General features: G+C 50.2%; 1 protein-coding gene across 1 annotated transcript in view; it reads left to right on the top strand.

Moving 5' to 3' along the window:
• LOC140372622 (kinase D-interacting substrate of 220 kDa B-like) overlaps nucleotides 1-22,967 on the top strand; it is a 57,297-nt gene that overhangs the window by 7,869 nt on the left and 26,461 nt on the right. The window contains exons 4-8 of the mRNA XM_072459739.1: nucleotides 1,627-1,778; nucleotides 3,127-3,249; nucleotides 10,291-10,314; nucleotides 11,359-11,490; nucleotides 13,750-13,848. Coding sequence (XP_072315840.1) covers nucleotides 1,627-1,778; nucleotides 3,127-3,249; nucleotides 10,291-10,314; nucleotides 11,359-11,490; nucleotides 13,750-13,848 — 530 coding nt within the window. The remainder of the gene's footprint in view (nucleotides 1-1,626; nucleotides 1,779-3,126; nucleotides 3,250-10,290; nucleotides 10,315-11,358; nucleotides 11,491-13,749; nucleotides 13,849-22,967) is intronic.

The following is a 22,967-nucleotide window of genomic DNA, read 5'->3' as shown; positions in this document are numbered from 1 at the left end:
GACCCCAAACTGAGGGAGATCATCTCAAATGCCCTCCCGGTCCAAATGTGTTTTCTCTGAATCCACAAAATGTCCATCCATCTTCTGCCGCTTTATCCGTGGCCGGGTCGCGGGGGCAGCAGTCTGAGCAGGGACTCCCAGACTTCTATCTCCCCAGACACTTCCTCTAACTCCTCCGGGGGGATCCCGAGGCGTTCCCAGGCCAGCCGAGAGACATAGTCTCTCCAGTGTGTCCTGGGTCTTCCCCGGGGCCTCTTCCCGAGGGAGGCGCCCAGGAGGCATCCGGAAGAGATGCTGCCACCTCAGCTGGAGGAGCAGCGGCTCTACTCCGAGCTCCCCCCGTGTGGCCAAGCTCCTCACCTTATCTCTAAGGGAGCGCCCAACCACACGGCGGAGGAAACTTATTTCGACCGCTTGTATCCGCGATCTTGTTCTTTCGGTCACTACCCAAAGCTCATGACCATAGGTGAGGTCAGAACGTAGAGCGACCGGTAAATAGAGAGCTTTGTCTTTGGACTCAGCTCCCTCTTCACCACAACGGTCGATGCAGCGACTGCATCACTGCAGCCGCTGCACCGATCCGCCTGTCGATCTCATGCTCCATCCTTCCCTCACTCGTGAACAAGACCCCGAGATACTTGAACTCATCCACTTGGGGCAAGGACTCCCCACCCACCTGGAGAGGACAAGTCACCTTTTTCCGGTCGAGAACCATGGCCTCGGATTTGGAGCTGATTCTCATCCCAGCCGCTTCACACTCGGCTCAAACCGTCCCAGTGCAGCTGCAGGTCTGGGTTTGATGGAGCCATCAGGACAACATCGTCTGCAAACAGCAGAGATGAGATCCTGTGATCGATCACCCCTCTCCATGTGTCACTGTCATTGCCCACGTGGGCGTTGAAGTCCCCCAGTAGAACAACGGAATCCCCGGTCGGTGCACTGTCCAGTTCCCCTCCCAAGGACTCCAAGAAGGCCGGGTACTCTGCACTGCTGTTCGGCCCGTAGGCCGCCACAACAGTGAGAGACCTGTCCCCCACCCGAAGGCGGAGGGACGCGACCCACTCGTTCACTGGGGTAAACTCCAACACGTGGCGGCTGAGCTGAGGGGCTATAAGTCCACACCAGCCCCGCCCACACCAGCCCCGCCTCTCCCCGCGGGCAACACCAGAGAAGTGGAGCGTCCAGTCCCTCTGGAGGAGATGGTTCCAGAACCCAAACTGTGCTGGAGGTGAGGCCGACTATATCTAGTCGATATCGCTCAACCTCCCGCACAAGCTCAGGCTCCTCCCCCAGCGAGGGGACATTCCATGTCCCCAGAGTTAGTCTGGTCGTCGAGGCCCCTGCCGTCGACTGCCGCCCAGATCTCTCTGCACCGGCCCCTTATGGATCCTCCTGCGGGTGGTGGGCCCACGGGAGGGCGGCCCCACGTCGCTCCTTCGGGCTGTGCCCGGCCGGGCCCCGTCCACAAAATGTCAGTTTGAGAATTATTTGAGTAAAAATTTAGTCTTTTGTCAAATCTCCCCTCTCTCTCTCTGATTGGCTCTCACTCCTCTCTCTCTCTGATTGGCTCTCACTCCTCTCTCTCTCTGATTGGCTCTCACTCCTCTCTCTCTCTGATTGGCTCAGATGTTCGTGCTGCTCGGGAGCAGGTCGCCGCTTCAGGTCCGTCGTTCGCTCAGATCGATCCCAGACCGACCTCCATCTACAGCCAAGTGTCTCTGTCGCCCTCTGCGTCCTACAGCGGTATTACAGGCCCACAGCACCCCTACTACAACAGAGTGAGTCTCCCTCTCCCCAGACGCTTCCACAGCACCCCTACTACAACAGAGTGAGTCTCCCTCTCCCCAGACGCTTCCACAGCACCCCTTCTACAACAGAGTGAGTCTCCCCCTCCCCAGACGCTTCCACAGCACCCCTTCTACAACAGAGTGAGTCTCCCCCTCCCCAGACGCTTCCACAGCACCCCTACTACAACAGAGTGAGTCTCCCTCTCCCCAGACGCTTCTACAACAGAGTGAGTCTCCCCCTCCCCAGACGCTTCCACAGCACCCCTTCTACAACAGAGTGAGTCTCCCCCTCCCCAGACGCTTCCAAAGCACCCCTACTACAACAGAGTGAGTCTCCCTCTCCCCAGACGCTTCTACAACAGAGTGAGTCTCCCCCTCCCCAGACGCTTCCACAGCACCCCTACTACAACAGAGTGAGTCTCCCTCTCCCCAGACGCTTCTACAACAGAGTGAGTCTCCCTCTCCCCAGACGCTTCCACAGCACCCCTACTACAACAGAGTGAGTCTCCCCCTCCCCAGACGCTTCTACAACAGAGTGAGTCTCCCCCTCCCCAGACGCTTCCACAGCACCCCTTCTACAACAGAGTGAGTCTCCCCCTCCCCAGACGCTTCCACAGCACCCCTACTACAACAAAGTGAGTCTCCCCCTCCCCAGACGCTTCTACAACAGAGTGAGTCTCCCTCTCCCCAGACGCTTCCACAGCACCCCTTCTACAACAAAGTGAGTCTCCCTCTCCCCAGACGCTTCCACAGCACCCCTACTACAACAGAGTGAGTCTCCCCCTCCCCAGACGCTTCACCTCATCTACAACAGAGTGAGTCTCCCTCTCCCCAGACACTTCACCCAGAGTCTCCCCCTCCCCAGACGCTTCACCTGTTCTACAACAGGGTGAGTCTCCCCCTCCCCAGACGCTTCCTTCCTCTCACTTTAATCACCTTTTTGTTACTTTAGCTGCATTTTGTCACTTTTAGTTTTGTTAGAGTTCCATGTAACCCTCCCCAGTCGCCTCCTCCCCTGACCCCTCCCCTGGCTCCTCCCCTGACCCCTCCCCTGGCTCCTCCCCTGACCCCTCCCCTGACCCCTCCCCTGGCTCCTCCCCTGGCTCCTCCCCTGGCTCAGGTGAGTTCCTGGACAGAGACGTGTGATTGGACGATGAGACGGTGATGTCCTCTTGTCCTTCACATTCATTCTTTGTGTTGGTTTATTGGACTTCATCTCCCTCTTGGTTTGGCATCTGTAACTTATGATTTTGTTCCGTTCATTTGATTTTGTTCCGTTCATTTGATTTTGTTCCGTTCATTTGATTTTGTTCCGTTCATTTGTTGGTTTGTGGTTCAGCCGTATTTCCCTCCTCATCACCTTTACGCTGTGCCACGCCCCCTTGTGGCCACGCCCTTCACCTGCTCGTTCCCGTCTGCTCCTCCGAGGTTCAGCTACAGCCCTGGACCGAGCTGGGACTGCGTGAGTACCACAGAACTAAAGAACTCCAAAGAACTAAAGAACTCTAAGTGACTGTTGACGTGGACTCAAATTTTACATTTAGTCCACTCCTCTGAAGCCCTTTAGTCCACGCCTCTGAAACCCTTTAGTCCACGCCTCTGAAGCCCTTCAGTCCACGCCTCTCAGGCCCTTTAGTCCACGCCTCTGAAGCCCTTCAGTCCACGCCTCTCAGGCCCTTTAGTCCACGCCTCTGAAGCCCTTTAGTCCACGCCTCTGAAACCCTTTAGTCCACGCCTCTGAAGCCCTTTAGTCCACGCCTCTGAAGCCCTTTAGTCCACGCCTCTCAGGCCCTTTAGTCCACGCCTCTGAAGCCCTTCAGTCCACGCCTCTCAGGCCCTTTAGTCCACGCCTCTGAAGCCCTTTAGTCCACGCCTCTCAGGCCCTTTAGTCCACGCCTCTGAAGCCCTTCAGTCCACGCCTCTCAGGCCCTTTAGTCCACGCCTCTGAAGCCCTTCAGTCCACGCCTCTGAAGCCCTTTAGTCCACGCCTCTCAGGCCCTTTAGTCCACGCCTCTGAGGCCCTTTAGTCCACGCCTCTGAAGCCCTTTAGTCCACGCCTCTGAAACCCTTTAGTCCACGCCTCTGAAGCCCTTTAGTCCACGCCTCTCAGGCCCTTTAGTCCACGCCTCTGAAACTCTTTAGTCCACGCCTCTCAGGCCCTTTATTTCACGCCTCTGAAGCCCTTTAGTCCACGCCTCTCAGGCCCTTTAGTCCACGCCTCTGAAGCCCTTTAGTCCACGCCTCTCAGGCCCTTTAGTCCACGCCTCTCAGGCCCTTTAGTCCACGCCTCTGAAGCCCTTTAGTCCACGCCTCTGAAGCCCTTTAGCCCACGCCTCTGAGGCCGTTTAGTCCACGCCTCTGAAGCCCTTTAGTCCACGCCTCTCAGGCCCTTTAGTCCACGCCTCTGAAGCCCTTCAGTCCACGCCTCTCAGGCCCTTTAGTCCACGCCTCTCAGGCCCTTTAGTCCACGCCTCTGAAGCCCTTTAGTCCACGCCTCTCAGGCCCTTTAGTCCACGCCTCTGAAGCCCTTTAGTCCACGCCTCTCAAGCCCTTTAGTCCATGCCTCTGAAGCCCTTTAGTCCACGCCTCTCAGGCCCTTTAGTCCACGCCTCTGAAGCCCTTTAGTCCACGCCTCTGAAGCCCTTTAGTCCACGCTTCTGAAGCCCTTTAGTCCACGCCTCTGAAGCCCTTTAGTCCACGCCTCTGAAGCCCTTTAGTCCACGCCTCTCAGGCCCTTTAGTCCACGCCTCTCAGGCCCTTTAGTCCACGCCTCTCAGGCCCTTTAGTCCACGCCTCTGAAGCCCTTTAGTCCACGCCTCTGAAGCCCTTTAGTCCACGCCTCTGAAGCCCTTTAGTCCACGCCTCTCAGGCCCTTTAGTCCACGCCTCTGAAGCCCTTTAGTCCACGCCTCTCAGGCCCTTTAGTCCACGCCTCTGAAGCCCTTTAGTCCACGCCTCTCAGGCCCTTTAGTCCACGCCTCTGAAGCCCTTTAGTCCACGCCTCTCAGGCCCTTTAGTCCACGCCTCTCAGGCCCTTTAGTCCACGCCTCTGAAGCCCTTTAGTCCACGCCTCTCAGGCCCTTTAGTCCACGCCTCTGAAGCCCTTTAGTCCACGCCTCTCAGGCCCTTTAGTCCACGCCTCTGAAGCCCTTCAGTCCACGCCTCTCAGGCCCTTTAGTCCACGCCTCTCAGGCCCTTTAGTCCACGCCTCTCAGGCCCTTTAGTCCACGCCTCTGAAGCCCTTTAGTCCACGCCTCTGAAGCCCTTTAGTCCACGCCTCTGAAGCCCTTTAGTCCACGCCTCTCAGGCCCTTTAGTCCACGCCTCTGAAGCCCTTCAGTCCACGCCTCTCAGGCCCTTTAGTCCACGCCTCTGAAGCCCTTTAGTCCACGCCTCTGAAGCCCTTTAGTCCACGCCTCTCAGGCCCTTTAGTCCACGCCTCTGAGGCCCTTTAGTCCACGCCTCTGAAGCCCTTTAGTCCACGCCTCTGAAACCCTTTAGTCCACGCCTCTGAGGCCCTTTAGTCCACGCCTCTGAGGCCCTTTAGTCCACGCCTCTGAAGCCCTTTAGTCCACGCCTCTGAAACCCTTTAGTCCACGCCTCTGAAACCCTTTAGTCCACGCCTCTGAGGCCCTTTAGTCCACGCCTCTGAAGCCCTTTAGTCCACGCCTCTGAAACTCTTTAGTCCACGCCTCTGAAGCCCTTTAGTCCACGCCTCTCAGGCCCTTTAGTCCACGCCTCTCAGGCCCTTTAGTCCACGCCTCTGAAGCCCTTTAGTCCACGCCTCTCAGGCCCTTTAGTCCACGCCTCTGAAGCCCTTTAGTCCACGCCTCTCAGGCCCTTTAGTCCACGCCTCTGAAGCCCTTTAGTCCACGCCTCTCAGGCCCTTTAGTCCACGCCTCTGAAGCCCTTTAGTCCACGCCTCTGAAGCCCTTTAGTCCACGCCTCTCAGGCCCTTTAGTCCACGCCTCTCAGGCCCTTTAGTCCACGCCTCTCAGGCCCTTTAGTCCACGCCTCTGAAGCCCTTTAGTCCACGCCTCTGAAGCCCTTTAGTCCACGCCTCTGAAGCCCTTTAGTCCACGCCTCTCAGGCCCTTTAGTCCACGCCTCTGAAGCCCTTTAGTCCACGCCTCTCAGGCCCTTTAGTCCACGCCTCTGAAGCCCTTCAGTCCACGCCTCTCAGGCCCTTTAGTCCACGCCTCTGAAGCCCTTTAGTCCACGCCTCTGAAGCCCTTTAGTCCACGCCTCTCAGGCCCTTTAGTCCACGCCTCTGAGGCCCTTTAGTCCACGCCTCTGAAGCCCTTTAGTCCACGCCTCTGAAACCCTTTAGTCCACGCCTCTGAGGCCCTTTAGTCCACGCCTCTGAGGCCCTTTAGTCCACGCCTCTGAAGCCCTTTAGTCCACGCCTCTGAAACCCTTTAGTCCACGCCTCTCAGGCCCTTTAGTCCACGCCTCTCAGGCCCTTTAGTCCACGCCTCTGAAGCCCTTTAGTCCACGCCTCTCAGGCCCTTTAGTCCACGCCTCTGAAGCCCTTTAGTCCACGCCTCTCAGGCCCTTTAGTCCACGCCTCTGAAGCCCTTTAGTCCACGCCTCTCAGGCCCTTTAGTCCACGCCTCTGAAGCCCTTTAGTCCACGCCTCTCAGGCCCTTTAGTCCACGCCTCTCAGGCCCTTTAGTCCACGCCTCTGAAGCACTTTAGTCCACGCCTCTCAGGCCCTTTAGTCCACGCCTCTGAAGCCCTTTAGTCCACGCCTCTCAGGCCCTTTAGTCCACGCCTCTGAAGCCCTTCAGTCCACGCCTCTCAGGCCCTTTAGTCCACGCCTCTCAGGCCCTTTAGTCCACGCCTCTCAGGCCCTTTAGTCCACGCCTCTGAAGCCCTTTAGTCCACGCCTCTGAAGCCCTTTAGTCCACGCCTCTGAAGCCCTTTAGTCCACGCCTCTCAGGCCCTTTAGTCCACGCCTCTGAAGCCCTTCAGTCCACGCCTCTCAGGCCCTTTAGTCCACGCCTCTGAAGCCCTTTAGTCCACGCCTCTGAAGCCCTTTAGTCCACGCCTCTCAGGCCCTTTAGTCCACGCCTCTGAGGCCCTTTAGTCCACGCCTCTGAAGCCCTTTAGTCCACGCCTCTGAAACCCTTTAGTCCACGCCTCTGAGGCCCTTTAGTCCACGCCTCTGAGGCCCTTTAGTCCACGCCTCTGAAGCCCTTTAGTCCACGCCTCTGAAACCCTTTAGTCCACGCCTCTGAAACCCTTTAGTCCACGCCTCTGAGGCCCTTTAGTCCACGCCTCTGAAGCCCTTTAGTCCACGCCTCTGAAACTCTTTAGTCCACGCCTCTGAAGCCCTTTAGTCCACGCCTCTCAGGCCCTTTAGTCCACGCCTCTCAGGCCCTTTAGTCCACGCCTCTGAAGCCCTTTAGTCCACGCCTCTCAGGCCCTTTAGTCCACGCCTCTGAAGCCCTTTAGTCCACGCCTCTCAGGCCCTTTAGTCCACGCCTCTGAAGCCCTTTAGTCCACGCCTCTCAGGCCCTTTAGTCCACGCCTCTGAAGCCCTTTAGTCCACGCCTCTGAAGCCCTTTAGTCCACGCCTCTCAGGCCCTTTAGTCCACGCCTCTCAGGCCCTTTAGTCCACGCCTCTCAGGCCCTTTAGTCCACGCCTCTGAAGCCCTTTAGTCCACGCCTCTGAAGCCCTTTAGTCCACGCCTCTGAAGCCCTTTAGTCCACGCCTCTCAGGCCCTTTAGTCCACGCCTCTGAAGCCCTTTAGTCCACGCCTCTCAGGCCCTTTAGTCCACGCCTCTGAAGCCCTTCAGTCCACGCCTCTCAGGCCCTTTAGTCCACGCCTCTGAAGCCCTTTAGTCCACGCCTCTGAAGCCCTTTAGTCCACGCCTCTCAGGCCCTTTAGTCCACGCCTCTGAGGCCCTTTAGTCCACGCCTCTGAAGCCCTTTAGTCCACGCCTCTGAAACCCTTTAGTCCACGCCTCTGAGGCCCTTTAGTCCACGCCTCTGAGGCCCTTTAGTCCACGCCTCTGAAGCCCTTTAGTCCACGCCTCTGAAACCCTTTAGTCCACGCCTCTGAAACCCTTTAGTCCACGCCTCTGAGGCCCTTTAGTCCACGCCTCTGAAGCCCTTTAGTCCACGCCTCTGAAACTCTTTAGTCCACGCCTCTGAAGCCCTTTAGTCCACGCCTCTCAGGCCCTTTAGTCCACGCCTCTGAAGCCCTTTAGTCCACGCCTCTCAGGCCCTTTAGTCCACGCCTCTCAGGCCCTTTAGTCCACGCCTCTGAAGCCCTTTAGTCCACGCCTCTCAGGCCCTTTAGTCCACGCCTCTGAAACTCTTTAGTCCACGCCTCTCAGGCCCTTTATTTCACGCCTCTGAAACCCTTTAGTCCACGCCTCTCAGGCCCTTTAGTCCACGCCTCTCAGGCCCTTTAGTCCACGCCTCTGAAGCCCTTTAGTCCACGCCTCTCAGGCCCTTTATTTCACGCCTCTGAAGCCCTTTAGTCCACGCCTCTCAGGCCCTTTAGTCCACGCCTCTCAGGCCCTTTAGTCCACGCCTCTGAAGCCCTTTAGTCCACACCTCTGAAGCCCTTTAGTCCACGCCTCTGAGGCCGTTTAGTCCACGCCTCTGAAGCCCTTTAGTCCACGCCTCTCAGGCCCTTTAGTCCACGCCTCTGAAGGCCTTCAGTCCACGCCTCTCAGGCCCTTTAGTCCACGCCTCTGAAGCCCTTTAGTCCACGCCTCTGAAGCCCTTTAGTCCACGCCTCTCAGGCCCTTTAGTCCACGCCTCTGAGGCCCTTTAGTCCACGCCTCTGAAGCCCTTTAGTCCACGCCTCTGAAACCCTTTAGTCCACGCCTCTGAGGCCCTTTAGTCCACGCCTCTGAGGCCCTTTAGTCCACGCCTCTGAAGCCCTTTAGTCCACGCCTCTGAAACCCTTTAGTCCACGCCTCTGAAACCCTTTAGTCCACGCCTCTGAGGCCCTTTAGTCCACGCCTCTGAAGCCCTTTAGTCCACGCCTCTGAAACTCTTTAGTCCACGCCTCTGAAGCCCTTTAGTCCACGCCTCTCAGGCCCTTTAGTCCACGCCTCTCAGGCCCTTTAGTCCACGCCTCTGAAGCCCTTTAGTCCACGCCTCTCAGGCCCTTTAGTCCACGCCTCTGAAGCCCTTTAGTCCACGCCTCTCAGGCCCTTTAGTCCACGCCTCTGAAGCCCTTTAGTCCACGCCTCTCAGGCCCTTTAGTCCACGCCTCTGAAGCCCTTTAGTCCACGCCTCTGAAGCCCTTTAGTCCACGCCTCTCAGGCCCTTTAGTCCACGCCTCTCAGGTCCTTTAGTCCACGCCTCTGAAGCCCTTTAGTCCACGCCTCTGAAGCCCTTTAGTCCACGCCTCTCAGGCCCTTTAGTCCACGCCTCTCAGGCCCTTTAGTCCACGCCTCTGAAGCCCTTTAGTCCACGCCTCTGAAGCCCTTTAGTCCACGCCTCTCAGGCCCTTTAGTCCACGCCTCTCAGGCCCTTTAGTCCACGCCTCTGAAGCCCTTTAGTCCACGCCTCTGAAGCCCTTTAGTCCACGCCTCTCAGGCCCTTTAGTCCACGCCTCTGAGGCCCTTTAGTCCACGCCTCTGAAGCCCTTTAGTCCACGCCTCTGAAACCCTTTAGTCCACGCCTCTGAGGCCCTTTAGTCCACGCCTCTGAGGCCCTTTAGTCCACGCCTCTGAAGCCCTTTAGTCCACGCCTCTGAAACCCTTTAGTCCACGCCTCTGAAACCCTTTAGTCCACGCCTCTGAGGCCCTTTAGTCCACGCCTCTGAAGCCCTTTAGTCCACGCCTCTGAAACTCTTTAGTCCACGCCTCTGAAGCCCTTTAGTCCACGCCTCTCAGGCCCTTTAGTCCACGCCTCTCAGGCCCTTTAGTCCACGCCTCTGAAGCCCTTTAGTCCACGCCTCTCAGGCCCTTTAGTCCACGCCTCTGAAGCCCTTTAGTCCACGCCTCTCAGGCCCTTTAGTCCACGCCTCTGAAGCCCTTTAGTCCACGCCTCTGAAGCCCTTTAGTCCACGCCTCTCAGGCCCTTTAGTCCACGCCTCTCAGGTCCTTTAGTCCACGCCTCTCAGGCCCTTTAGTCCACGCCTCTGAAGCCCTTTAGTCCACGCCTCTGAAGCCCTTTAGTCCACGCCTCTGAAGCCCTTTAGTCCACGCCTCTCAGGCCCTTTAGTCCACGCCTCTGAAGCCCTTTAGTCCACGCCTCTCAGGCCCTTTAGTCCACGCCTCTGAAGCCCTTCAGTCCACGCCTCTCAGGCCCTTTAGTCCACGCCTCTGAAGCCCTTTAGTCCACGCCTCTGAAGCCCTTTAGTCCACGCCTCTCAGGCCCTTTAGTCCACGCCTCTGAGGCCCTTTAGTCCACGCCTCTGAAGCCCTTTAGTCCACGCCTCTCAGGCCCTTTAGTCCACGCCTCTGAATTGTTTTCTGACTCATGTGTCCGTCTCATTCTGTGTCTCCTTCTGTTTCCTCATTCACCTGTGTCCAGATCTCATCTCTGAAACGCAAACAGGTAAACAGGTCCTCAGGTCCTGGTTTAGTCCTGGTTTAGTCCAGGTTTAGTCCTGGTTTAGTCCTGGTTTAGTCCTGGTTTAGTCCTGGTTTAGACCTGGTTTAGTCCTGGTTTAGTCCTGGTTTAGACCTGGTTTAGTCCTGGTTTAGTCCTGGTTTAGTCCTGGTTTAGACCTGGTTTAGTCCTGGTTTAGACCTGGTTTAGTCCTGGTTTAGTCCTGGTTTAGACCTGGTTTAGTCCTGGTTTAGTCCTGGTTTTCCCTTCCTTTGGCCTTGTTCCTCGTCAGTTGCTATGGAAACCCTCTTAGAGCTTTAACTCAACTGCACAGACTTTAAAGAACTTAAAGGATTTAAAAGCTCCTCTCAGGGACAGAAAGGACCGTTTTGGATGGTGAACGTTAACATCAGGTCCATGTTCTGCTGTGCAGAGGTCCATGTTCTGCTGTGCAGAGGTCCATTTTCTCCTGTGCAGAGGTCCATGTTCTCCTGTGCAGAGGTCCATGTTCTGCTGTGCAGAGGTCCATGTTCTGCTGTGCAGAGGTCCATGTTCTGCTGAGCAGAGGTCCATGTTCTCCTGTGCAGAGGTCCATGTTCTCCTGTGCAGAGGTCCATGTTCTGCTGTGCAGAGGTCCATGTTCTGCTGAGCAGAGGTCCATGTTCTGCTGTGCAGAGGTCCATGTTCTCTTGTGCAGAGGTCCATGTTCTCCTGTGCAGAGGTCCATGTTCTGCTGAGCAGAGGTCCATGTTCTCCTGTGCAGAGGTCCATGTTCTCCTGTGCAGAGGTCCATGTTCTCCTGTGCAGAGGTCCATGTTCTGCTGTGCAGAGGTCCATGTTCTTCTATGCAGAGGTCCATGTTCTCCTGTGCAGAGGTCCATGTTCTGCTGAGCATGATAATAGTTTTTTCTGAGCAGTTGAGCTGAAGACTAAAGTGTTTCTGCTCTGATTTCCTGTCTAGACTACATTTCCCAGCATGCATCTCTCTATAGTCACTGGTAGATAAACTCTGGTCTCTGATTGGTCCTAACGCTGTTCTGATTGGTCCAGGGCCCCGGCTCTGTGTTGGCTCCGCCCCTCCTACTCAGCGCCATGACGACGGAGACGGTTTGTGAGCGCGTGCAGACGATGGCGGGACTGGACGCAACTATGATCCCACAGTACAGCGCCACCATCAGGAAGGTGAGGCCACTGCAACTGGTCCTTACTGGTCCTGACCTGGTTCTTACTGGTCCTTACTGGTCCTGACCTGGTCCTGACTTGGTCCTTACTGGTTCCTGTTGGTTCTTACTGGTTCTTACTGGTCCTTACTGGTTCTTATTGGTTCTTATTGGTCCTTATTGGTCCTTATTGGTCCTTACTGGTTCTGCTGGTTCTTGCTGGTTCTTGCTGGTTCTTGCTGGTTCTTGCTGGTTCTTACTGGTTCTTGCTGGTTCTTGCTGGTTCTTACTGGTTCTTACTGGTCCTTGCTGGTCCTTGCTGGTCCTTACTGGTTCTTACTGGTTCTTACTGGTTCTTACTGGTCCTTGCTGGTCCTTACTGGTCCTTGCTGGTCCTTGCTGGTTATTACTGGTTCTTGCTGGTTCTTACTGGTTCTTGCTGGTCCTTACTGGTTCTTGCTGGTTCTTGCTGGTTCTTACTGGTCCTGACCTGGTCCTGACTTGGTCCTTATTGGTCCTTACTGGTTCCTGTTGGTTCTTACTGGTTCTTACTTGTCCTTACTGGTTCTTACTGGTCCTTACTGGTTCTTGCTGGTTCTTACTGGTCCTTGCTGGTTCTTGCTGGTTCTTGCTGGTCCTTGCTGGTCCTTACTGGTTCTTGCTGGTCCTTACTGGTCCTTACTGGATCTTGCTGGTTCTTGCTGGTTCTTGCTGGTTCTTGCTGGTTCTTACTGGTTCTTGCTGGTTCTTGCTGGTTCTTACTGGTCCTTGCTGGTCCTTGCTGGTCCTTACTGGTTCTTACTGGTCCTTACTGGTTCTTGCTGGTTCTTACTGGTTCTTGCTGGTCCTTGCTGGTCCTTACTGGTCCTTGCTGGTCCTTGCTGGTTATTACTGGTTCTTGCTGGTTCTTACTGGTTCTTGCTGGTCCTTACTGGTTCTTGCTGGTTCTTGCTGGTTCTTACTGGTTCTTGCTGGTCCTTACTGGTTCTTGCTGGTTCTTACTGGTCCTTGCTGGTCCTTACTGGTCCTTACTGGTTCTTGCTGGTCCTTACTGGTCCTTACTGGTTCTTGCTGGTTCTTACTGGTTCTTGCTGGTTCTTACTGGTCCTTACTGGTTCTTGCTGGTTCTTGCTGGTCCTTACTGGTCCTTACTGGTCCTTGCTGGTTCTTACTGGTTCTTACTGGTTCTTGCTGGTTCTTGCTGGTTCTTGCTGGTTCTTACTGGTCCTTGCTGGTCCTTGCTGGTTCTTACTGGTTCTTACTGGTTCTTGCTGGTTCTTACTGGTCCTTGCTGGTCCTTACTGGTCCTTGCTGGTCCTTGCTGGTTATTACTGGTTCTTGCTGGTTCTTACTGGTTCTTGCTGGTCCTTACTGGTTCTTGCTGGTTCTTACTGGTTCTTGCTGATCCTTACTGGTTCTTGCTGGTTCTTACTGGTCCTTGCTGGTCCTTACTGGTCCTTACTGGTTCTTGCTGGTCCTTACTGGTCCTTACTGGTTCTTGCTGGTTCTTGCTGGTTCTTACTGGTCCTTGCTGGTCCTTACTGGTCCTTACTGGTTCTTGCTGGTCCTTACTGGTCCTTACTGGTTCTTGCTGGTTCTTGCTGGTTCTTACTGGTTCTTGCTGGTTCTTACTGGTCCTTACTGGTTCTTGCTGGTTCTTACTGGTCCTTGCTGGTCCTTACTGGTCCTTACTGGTTCTTGCTGGTCCTTACTGGTCCTTACTGGTCCTTACTGGTTCTTGCTGGTTCTTGCTGGTTCTTACTGGTTCTTGCTGGTTCTTACTGGTCCTTACTGGTTCTTGCTGGTTCTTACTGGTCCTTGCTGGTCCTTACTGGTCCTTACTGGTTCTTGCTGGTCCTTACTGGTTCTTGCTGGTTCTTGCTGGTTCTTGCTGGTTCTTACTGGTCCTTGCTGGTCCTTGCTGGTTCTTACTGGTTCTTACTGGTCCTTACTGGTTCTTGCTGGTTCTTGCTGGTTCTTACTGGTTCTTGCTGGTTCTTGCTGGTTCTTACTGGTTCTTACTGGTTCTTGCTGGTTCTTGCTGGTTCTTACTGGTTCTTACTGGTTCTTACTGGTCTTTGCTGGTTCTTACTGGTTCTTGCTGGTTCTTACTGGTCCTTGCTGGTCCTTACTGGTCCTTGCTGTTCCTTACTGGTTCTTGCTGGTTCTTGCTGGTTCTTACTGGTTCTTACTGGTTCTTGCTGGTTCTTGCTGGTTCTTACTGGTTCTTACTGGTTCTTACTGGTCTTTGCTGGTTCTTACTGCTGGTTCTGTGTTTCAGGCGAACATAAACGGTCGAGTTCTTTCTCAGTGCAACATCGACGAGCTGAAGAAAGAGATGAACATGAACTTTGGAGACTGGCAACTGTTCAGAGCGGCTGTGAGTACTGCAAATACTACTGCAAATACTACTGCAAATACTGCTAATACTACTGCAAATACTACTGCAAATACTGCTAATACTACTGCAACTGTTCAGAGCGGCTGTGAGTACTGCAAATACTACTGCAAATACTACTGCAAATACTGCTAATACTACTGCAAATACTACTGCAAATACTGCTAATACTACTGCAACTGTTCAGAGCGGCTGTGAGTACTGCAAATACTACTGCAAATACTACTGCAAATACTGCTAATAATACTGCAAATACTACTGCAAATACTGCTAATACTACTGCAACTGTTCAGAGCGGCTGTGAGTACTGCAAATACTACTGCAAATACTACTGCAAATACAACTGCAAATACTGCAAATACTACTGCAAATACTACTGCAAATACTGCTAATACTACTGCAACTGTTCAGAGCGGCTGTGAGTACTGCAATTACTACTGCAAATACTACTGCAAATACTGCTAATACTACTGCAAATACTACTGCAAATACTGCTAATACTACTGCAACTGTTCAGAGCGGCTGTGAGTACTGCAAATACTACTGCAAATACTACTGCAAATACTGCTAATACTACTGCAAATACTACTGCAAATACTGCTAATACTACTGCAACTGTTCAGAGCGGCTGTGAGTACTGCAAATACTACTGCAAATACTACTGCAAATACTGCTAATACTACTGCAAATACTACTGCAAATACTGCTAATACTACTGCAACTGTTCAGAGCGGCTGTGAGTACTGCAAATACTACTGCAAATACTACTGCAAATACTGCTAATACCACTGCAATTGTTCAGAGCGGCTGTGAGTACTGCAAATACTACTGCAAATACTGCTAATACTACTGCAAATACTACTGCAAATACTGCAAATACTACTGCAAATACTACTGCAAATACAACTGCAAATACTGCAAATACTACTGCAAATACTACTGCAAATACTGCTAATACTACTGCAACTGTTCAGAGCGGCTGTGAGTACTGCAAATACTACTGCAAATACTGCTAATACTACTGCAAATACTACTGCAAATACTGCTAATACTACTGCAACTGTTCAGAGCGGCTGTGAGTACTGCAAATACTACTGCAAATACTACTGCAAATACTGCTAATACTACTGCAATTGTTCAGAGCGGCTGTGAGTACTGCAAATACTACTGCAAATACTGCTAATACTACTGCAAATACTACTGCAAATACTACTGCAAATACTACTGCAAATACTACTGCAAATACTACTGCAAATACAACTGCAAATACTGCAAATACTACTGCAAATACTACTGCAAATACTACTGCAAATACTACTGCAAATACTGCTAATACTTCTGCAAATACTACTGCAAATACTGCTGCAAATACTACTGCAAATACTGCTGCAAATACTGCAAATACTGCAAATACAACTGCAAATACTGCAAATACTACTGCAAATACTGCAAATACTACTGCAAATCCTGCAAATACTACTGCAAATACTACTGCAAATACTACTACTGCAAATACTGCAAATACTACTGCAAATACTACCACTGCAAATCTACTGCAAATACTGCAAATACTACTGCAAAAATTCAGAGCGGCTGTGAGTACTGCAAATACTAAATCAAATCAAATCAATATATTTTTGTAAGGCCCAAAATCACAAGAACAGTCGCCTCTGAGGCAGAATCAACAATGTCTGTGGGGACGAGGGACGATGTCCCAGGCCCTCTGTCCTTAGCTCCTCCTTCTGCAGGAAAAACTACAAAAACCCTCCTTGGGACAAAGTATAAACCTGTGTTAGTTCCTGTGAAGGAGGATGTGACTCTCACAGACGTGAGGGAGACTGGAGCTGGAGCCACTCTTCAGGCAGATGAGGGACCGTCCACACGGGGCAGGGACACTTCACCAGGAGAGGGACATCTGGGTCCACAGGTCCTCAGGAGTGAGACAAAGAAGGCGGTGAACAGTTTGCAAGTGGAATTAAAAAATAAATATTGTTTGATAGAATAAGTCAGAAGAAGAGGACAGAGCTCATACTTCCCCCTGAGTTGCTGCTAGGGCAGCGGAGCTGAAGCTGTGGGTTTATGTTTCTGATCCTAACTACTCTGACCATAAGTCATTTCGAAGAGGAACGTTTTAAGCCTGGACTTAAATGAAGAGACTGTGTCAGCATATTTAACATGGGCCGGAGCTGATTCCATAACACAGGAGCTTGGGAGCTAAACGCTCTACCTCCTACAGTACTTTTAGAGACTCTTGGGACCACCAGAAGGCCGGCATTCTGAGAGTGAAGAGCTCTGATTGGATGAGATGGTTCTAGAGCATCTTTGAGGTGGGAGGGGCCATGTCATTTATGGCTTTGTAAATCAGGAGGAGGAGTTTAAATGTGATTCTAGACTCGACGGGGAGCCAGTGAAGAGACTTCAGCACCGGCGTAATGTGCTCTCTTCTTTTTGTTCCTGTTAGTAATCTTGCTGCTGCATTTTGAACCAGTTAAAGCTTTTTATGGAGCTTTTAGGACACGCTGCAAGCAGGGAGTTACAGGAGAATCTAGACGTTACAAATGCATGGATAAGTTTTTCAGCTTCACTTTTAGGCCGGATTCTTCTGATTTTGGCTCTTGTTGTGCAAATGGAAAGAGTCTGTTTTACAAGCTTTATTTATATGAGCTTTAAATGAGAGCTCCTGGTCCAATAAGACTCTGAGGTTTCTTACAGTAGAACTGGAGGCTTCACTGACATTGTCCAGTGTGACTATCTGCTCAGATAGAGAGTCTCGTAGATGCTTAGGACCAGCACAATGACCTCCTGCACAATGACCTCCTGCACAATGACCTCCAGCACAATGACCTCCTGCACAATGACCTCCTGCACAATGACCTCCTGCACAATGACCTCCAGCACAATGACCTCCAGCACAATGACCTCCAGCACAATGACCTCCAGCACAATGACCTCCAGCACAATGACCTCCAGCACAATGACCTCCTGCACAATGACCTCCTGCACAATGACCTCCTGCACAATGACCTCCTGCACAATGACCTCCTGCACAATGACCTCCTGCACAATGACCTCCAGCACAATGACCTCCAGCACAATGACCTCCAGCACAATGACCTCGGTTTGTTCAGGGTTAAGAAGCAGATCATTAAGTGTCCTCCAGGTTTTTATCTCCTTCACACGAGCTCTAAGTCTGTCTCCTTGATCGCTCTGATCAGGTTCATTGATAAATACAGCTGAGTGTTAATGCCATGTGACCTGATCATGTGACCTGATCATGTTGCCTAACGGCAGCATATAAAGAGTAAACAGAATTGGACCGAGTACTGACCCCTGTGGCACACCGTAAATTACTTTAGAGCCTTGTGAGGAGCTCTGGTTTACATGAACAAATTGGAACCTATCAGATAGATAGGATTTAAACCAGCTGAGGGCGGGGCCTCTGAGGGCGGGGCCTCTGAGGGCTTCTGCTGTGGTGGGCTCTGAACCCTGCTGTGGTGGGCTCTGAACCCTGCTGTGGTGGGCTCTGAACCCTGACTGGAAAACTTGAAATAAGTTATTGTCCTGCAGGTGGCGACAAAGCTTTGTCCAGGATTTTCGAGACAAAGGGAAGATTTGAAATAGGTCTGTAGTTTACCAATAGTTCAGGATCTAGATGAGTCTTTTTCAGAAGAGGTTTAATGACGTCATGTTTGAAGGACGTGGAACATAAACACTTTCTACTGAAGTATTTATTATATTAAGAATAGGGTCTATAATTAGGGGGAGAATGTCTTTGAGGAGCTTGGAATGGGGTCTAGGACACAAGTGGAGCTTTTAGAGGACATAAGGGCTGAAGTTCTCTCTCTTGATCAACAGCTGTGAACCTTTCTAAGTTTACAGCTGGATTTATATGGGACGTTAGATTTACAGCTTGGGCTAGTTCAGGGCTAATAGCGGGGGTAATTTCATCTAATTTATCTCTGATTGTTTTTATTTTATTGTTAAAAAATAGGAGGAAATCATCAGAGCTAAGTGTAGCTGGGAGTGAGGGCTCTACTGCTGTGACAGTGTGTTACCATGGTTACAGCGCTGAAAAGGAATTTAGTGTTACTTTTGTTGACTTCTATTAGATGTGAATAATATCTGGTTCTGGCCTCACACGGAGCTGCTGACAGGACAGGAGCAACTTTTCCTGCTTTTAGAGATTCTTCTGTGAGAGCGACGAAATAATCCCTCTAACTTTCTAACTCTTTGTTTATGTGAACGCAGTTCTTGGTTGTACCAGGAGGAGGCGCTTTGACCTAATGACCTTCTGTTTTAACGGCGCGACAACGTCAAGAGCAGACTTCAGAGAATTCACATGACATGATCACATGACATGATCACATGACGTGATCACATGACATGATCACATGACATGAGCACATGACATGATCACATGACATGAGCACATGACGTGATCACATGACATGAGCACATGACATGAGCACATGACATGATCACATGACATGATGACATGATCACATGACATGATGACATGATCACATGACATGAGCACATGACATGAGCACATGACATGATCACATGACATGATCACATGACTTGAGCACATGACATGATCACATGACATGATCACATGACTTGAGCACATGACTTGAGCACATGACATGATCACATGACACAATCACATGACATGATCACATGACTTGAGCACATGACTTGAGCACATGACATGATCACATGACACAATCACATGACATGATCACATGACATGATCACATGACTTGAGCACATGACATGAGCACATGACATGATCACATGACATGATCACATGACTTGAGCACATGACATGATCACATGACATGATCACATGACATGATCACATGACATGATCACATGACATGATCACATGACATGAGCACATGACATGATCACATGACATGAGCACATGACATGATCACATGACATGATCACATGACATGAGCACATGACCTGATCACATGACATGATCACATGACATGAGCACATGACATGATCACATGACATGATCACATGACATGAGCACATGACATGATCACATGACATGAGCACATGACATGATCACATGACATGATCACATGACATGATCACATGACACGATCACATGACACGATCACATGACATGATCACATGACTTGAGCACATGACTTGAGCACATGACATGATCACATGACACAATCACATGACATGATCACATGACATGATCACATGACTTGAGCACATGACATGATCACATGGCATGATCACATGACATTGTGACGGAGCCAGTCCGTCTTTAACTGGTGTCGGCGCTTATTTGCTGAGCAGCCGCGCGGCCCTTCATGCCCGCGCACTTTCCAACACACACTCATACATTCCCCGCTCCCCGCGTTTCCCTCTGTTTCATTCATTCGCATCAGACGCTACACACGCTTCTTTCCCCGCACTCCTCCCTCACTAATCCACCAAGGCTGCACACTTGCGCGCGTTAGGTTAAGTCTAAGCACACACACGTCAATTGTTGCCTGTTTTGTCACGAAGCCGCGCTCCGCAGATGCGTCGCGTTGGGTCGAAACCGAGCCAGGACTTCCTGGAAGTTTAAATGCGCGTTGTTCGCGCCGTGGTGCTGACCATGTGACACCGGGTATTCTATGTGTTTTATATTGCTTTATTTTGAACATGTGTATATAATTAATGATGTATTATGTTGTAGGAAGAGGCCACAACAGTTTATTGTCAGTTTATTTGGGATTTGAATTATCTAGTTCTTTTGCTCAGTGGGAGGGGCAAGTGAGGAATAAAGGCGAGCCGCTCTTGGCTGTGGGAGGAGTCTGTCTCCAACAACAGAGAAGGAAACAGTGTGAGAGAGAGAGTAAAAGAGAGAGAGTTAAAAGAGAGAACGAGTTAAAGTTGAACTCATAGTTGGAACTCTGTAAATATATGTTTTTGGATTTTTGGACCTTTTTGCTCACTGTATATATTTCTTCACTGTTGCACTATTTTTGCACTTCGGTTTTGGCACAATAAATCCACCTGAGCACTTGAAATCTGACTTCGCCATATTTTTGAGAGAGAGCCCCGCTACAGACATGATCACATGACATGATCACATGACCTGAGCACATGACATGATCACATGACATGAGCACATGACATGATCACATGACATGAGCACATGACATGAGCACATGACATGAGCACATGACATGATCACATGACCTGAGCACATGACCTGAGCACATGACATGATCACATGACATGATCACATGACATGAGCACATGACATGAGCACATGACATGATCACATGACCTGAGCACATGACATGATCACATGACATGATCACATGACCTGAGCACATGACATGATCACATGACATGAGCACATGACATGAGCACATGACATGAGCACATGACATGATCACATGACATGATCACATGACCTGAGCACATGACATGATCACATGACATGATCACATGACATGAGCACATGACATGATCACATGACATGAGCACATGACATGAGCACATGACATGATCACATGACATGATCACATGACATGATCACATGACCTGAGCACATGACATGATCACATGACATGAGCACATGACATGATCACATGACATGAGCACATGACATGATCACATGACATGAGCACATGACATGATCACATGACCTGAGCACATGACCTGAGCACATGACATGATCACATGACATGAGCACATGACATGATCACATGACATGAGCACATGACATGAGCACATGACATGATCACATGACATGAGCACATGACATGATCACATGACATGAGCACATGACATGATCACATGACATGATCACATGACATGAGCACATGACATGATCACATGACATGAGCACATGACATGATCACATGACATGAGCACATGACATGATCACATGACATGAGCACATGACATGATCACATGACCTGAGCACATGACCTGAGCACATGACATGATCACATGACATGAGCACATGACATGATCACATGACATGAGCACATGACATGATCACATGACATGAGCACATGACATGATCACATGACATGAGCACATGACATGATCACATGACATGAGCACATGACATGATCACATGACATGAGCACATGACATGATCACATGACCTGAGCACATGACCTGAGCACATGACATGATCACATGACATGAGCACATGACATGATCACATGACATGAGCACATGACATGATCACATGACATGAGCACATGACATGATCACATGACATGATCACATGACCTGAGCACATGACATGATCACATGACATGATCACATGACCTGAGCACATGACCTGAGCACATGACAGGATCACATGACATGATCACATGACATGATCACATGACATGATCACATGACATGATCACATGACCTGAGCACATGACCTGAGCACATGACATGATCACATGACACGATCACATGACATGATCACATGACATGATCACATGACACGATCACATGACATGATCACATGACATGATCACATGACCTGAGCACATGACCTGAGCACATGACATGATCACATGACACGATCACATGACTTGAGCACATGACATGATCACATGACATGAGCACATGACATGATCACATGACATGAGCACATGACATGATCACATGACATGAGCACATGACATGATCACATGACATGAGCACATGACATGATCACATGACATGAGCACATGACATGATCACATGACCTGAGCACATGACCTGAGCACATGACATGATCACATGACATGAGCACATGACATGATCACATGACATGAGCACATGACATGATCACATGACATGAGCACATGACATGATCACATGACATGAGCACATGACATGATCACATGACATGAGCACATGACATGATCACATGACCTGAGCACATGACCTGAGCACATGACATGATCACATGACATGATCACATGACATGAGCACATGACATGATCACATGACATGTCTCTGAATATTGGCTCTATTATTTCCTTGAATTTTGAGATAGATTTTTCAGATATTGTCCTTTTCATTATAACTTTATTCTGTGGGACTGGATGATCTTTAAGAATAAACTGAAATGTAATTATGAAATGATCTGACAATATAGAGTTTTGAGGGAGACAATGAGGTCATTAATCTCTGTTCCATACGTTAGGTCAGATCCAGAGTGTGAGTCGGTTTATTTACATTCTGAGTGAAACCAATGCTGTCTAACAAGGCGCTGAAGGCATTACTGAGAGAGTCATCACTCACGTTCACCTGGATATTAAAGTCTCCAGCTATAACTATTTTATCCCAGGCTAACACTAAGTTTGATATAAAGTCAGAAAACTCTGTTACTACTGCAAATACTGCACATACTACTGCAAATACTGCAAATACCACTGCAAATACTGCAAATACTACTACCGCATATACTGCAAATACTGCTGCAAATCCTGCAAATACTACTGCAAATACTGCTGCAAATACTACTGCAAATACTGCTGCAAATACTGCTGCAAATACTGCAAATACTACTGCAAATACTACTGCAACTGTTCAGAGAGGCTGAGTACTGCAAATACCGCAAAGACTACTCCAAATACTACAATACTACTGCAAATACTACAGCAAATACTACTGCAAGTACTGCAAATAGTACTGCAAATACTACTGCGAATACTACTGCAAATACTGCAAATACTACTTCAAATACTACTGCACATACTACTGCAAATACTGCAAATACTACTGCAACTTTTCAGAGCGGCTGTGAGTACTGCAAATACTACTGCAAATACTGCTAATACTACTGCACATACTACTGCAAATACTGCAAATACTACTGCAAATCCTGCAAATACCACTGCAAATACTGCAAATACTACTACTGCAAATACCACTGCAAATACTGCAAATACTACTACTGCAAATACTGCTGCAAATACTGCAAATACTACTGCAAATACTGCAAATACTACTGCAAATACTGCAAATACTGCAAATACTACTGCAAATACTACTGCAAATACTGCAAATACGCAAATGCTGCAAATACGCAAATACTGCAAATACTACTGCAAATACTACTGCAACTGTTCAGAGCG

Source organism: Eucyclogobius newberryi, unplaced genomic scaffold (genome assembly GCF_026437365.1).
Source record: "Eucyclogobius newberryi isolate DKJ021-1_F unplaced genomic scaffold, fEucNew1.0.hap1 SCAF_267, whole genome shotgun sequence".
Classification (NCBI taxonomy): Eukaryota; Metazoa; Chordata; class Actinopteri; order Gobiiformes; family Gobiidae; genus Eucyclogobius; species Eucyclogobius newberryi.
Note: the sequence above shows the minus strand (reverse complement) of the source record. Positions and strands in the feature narration are given on the sequence as shown.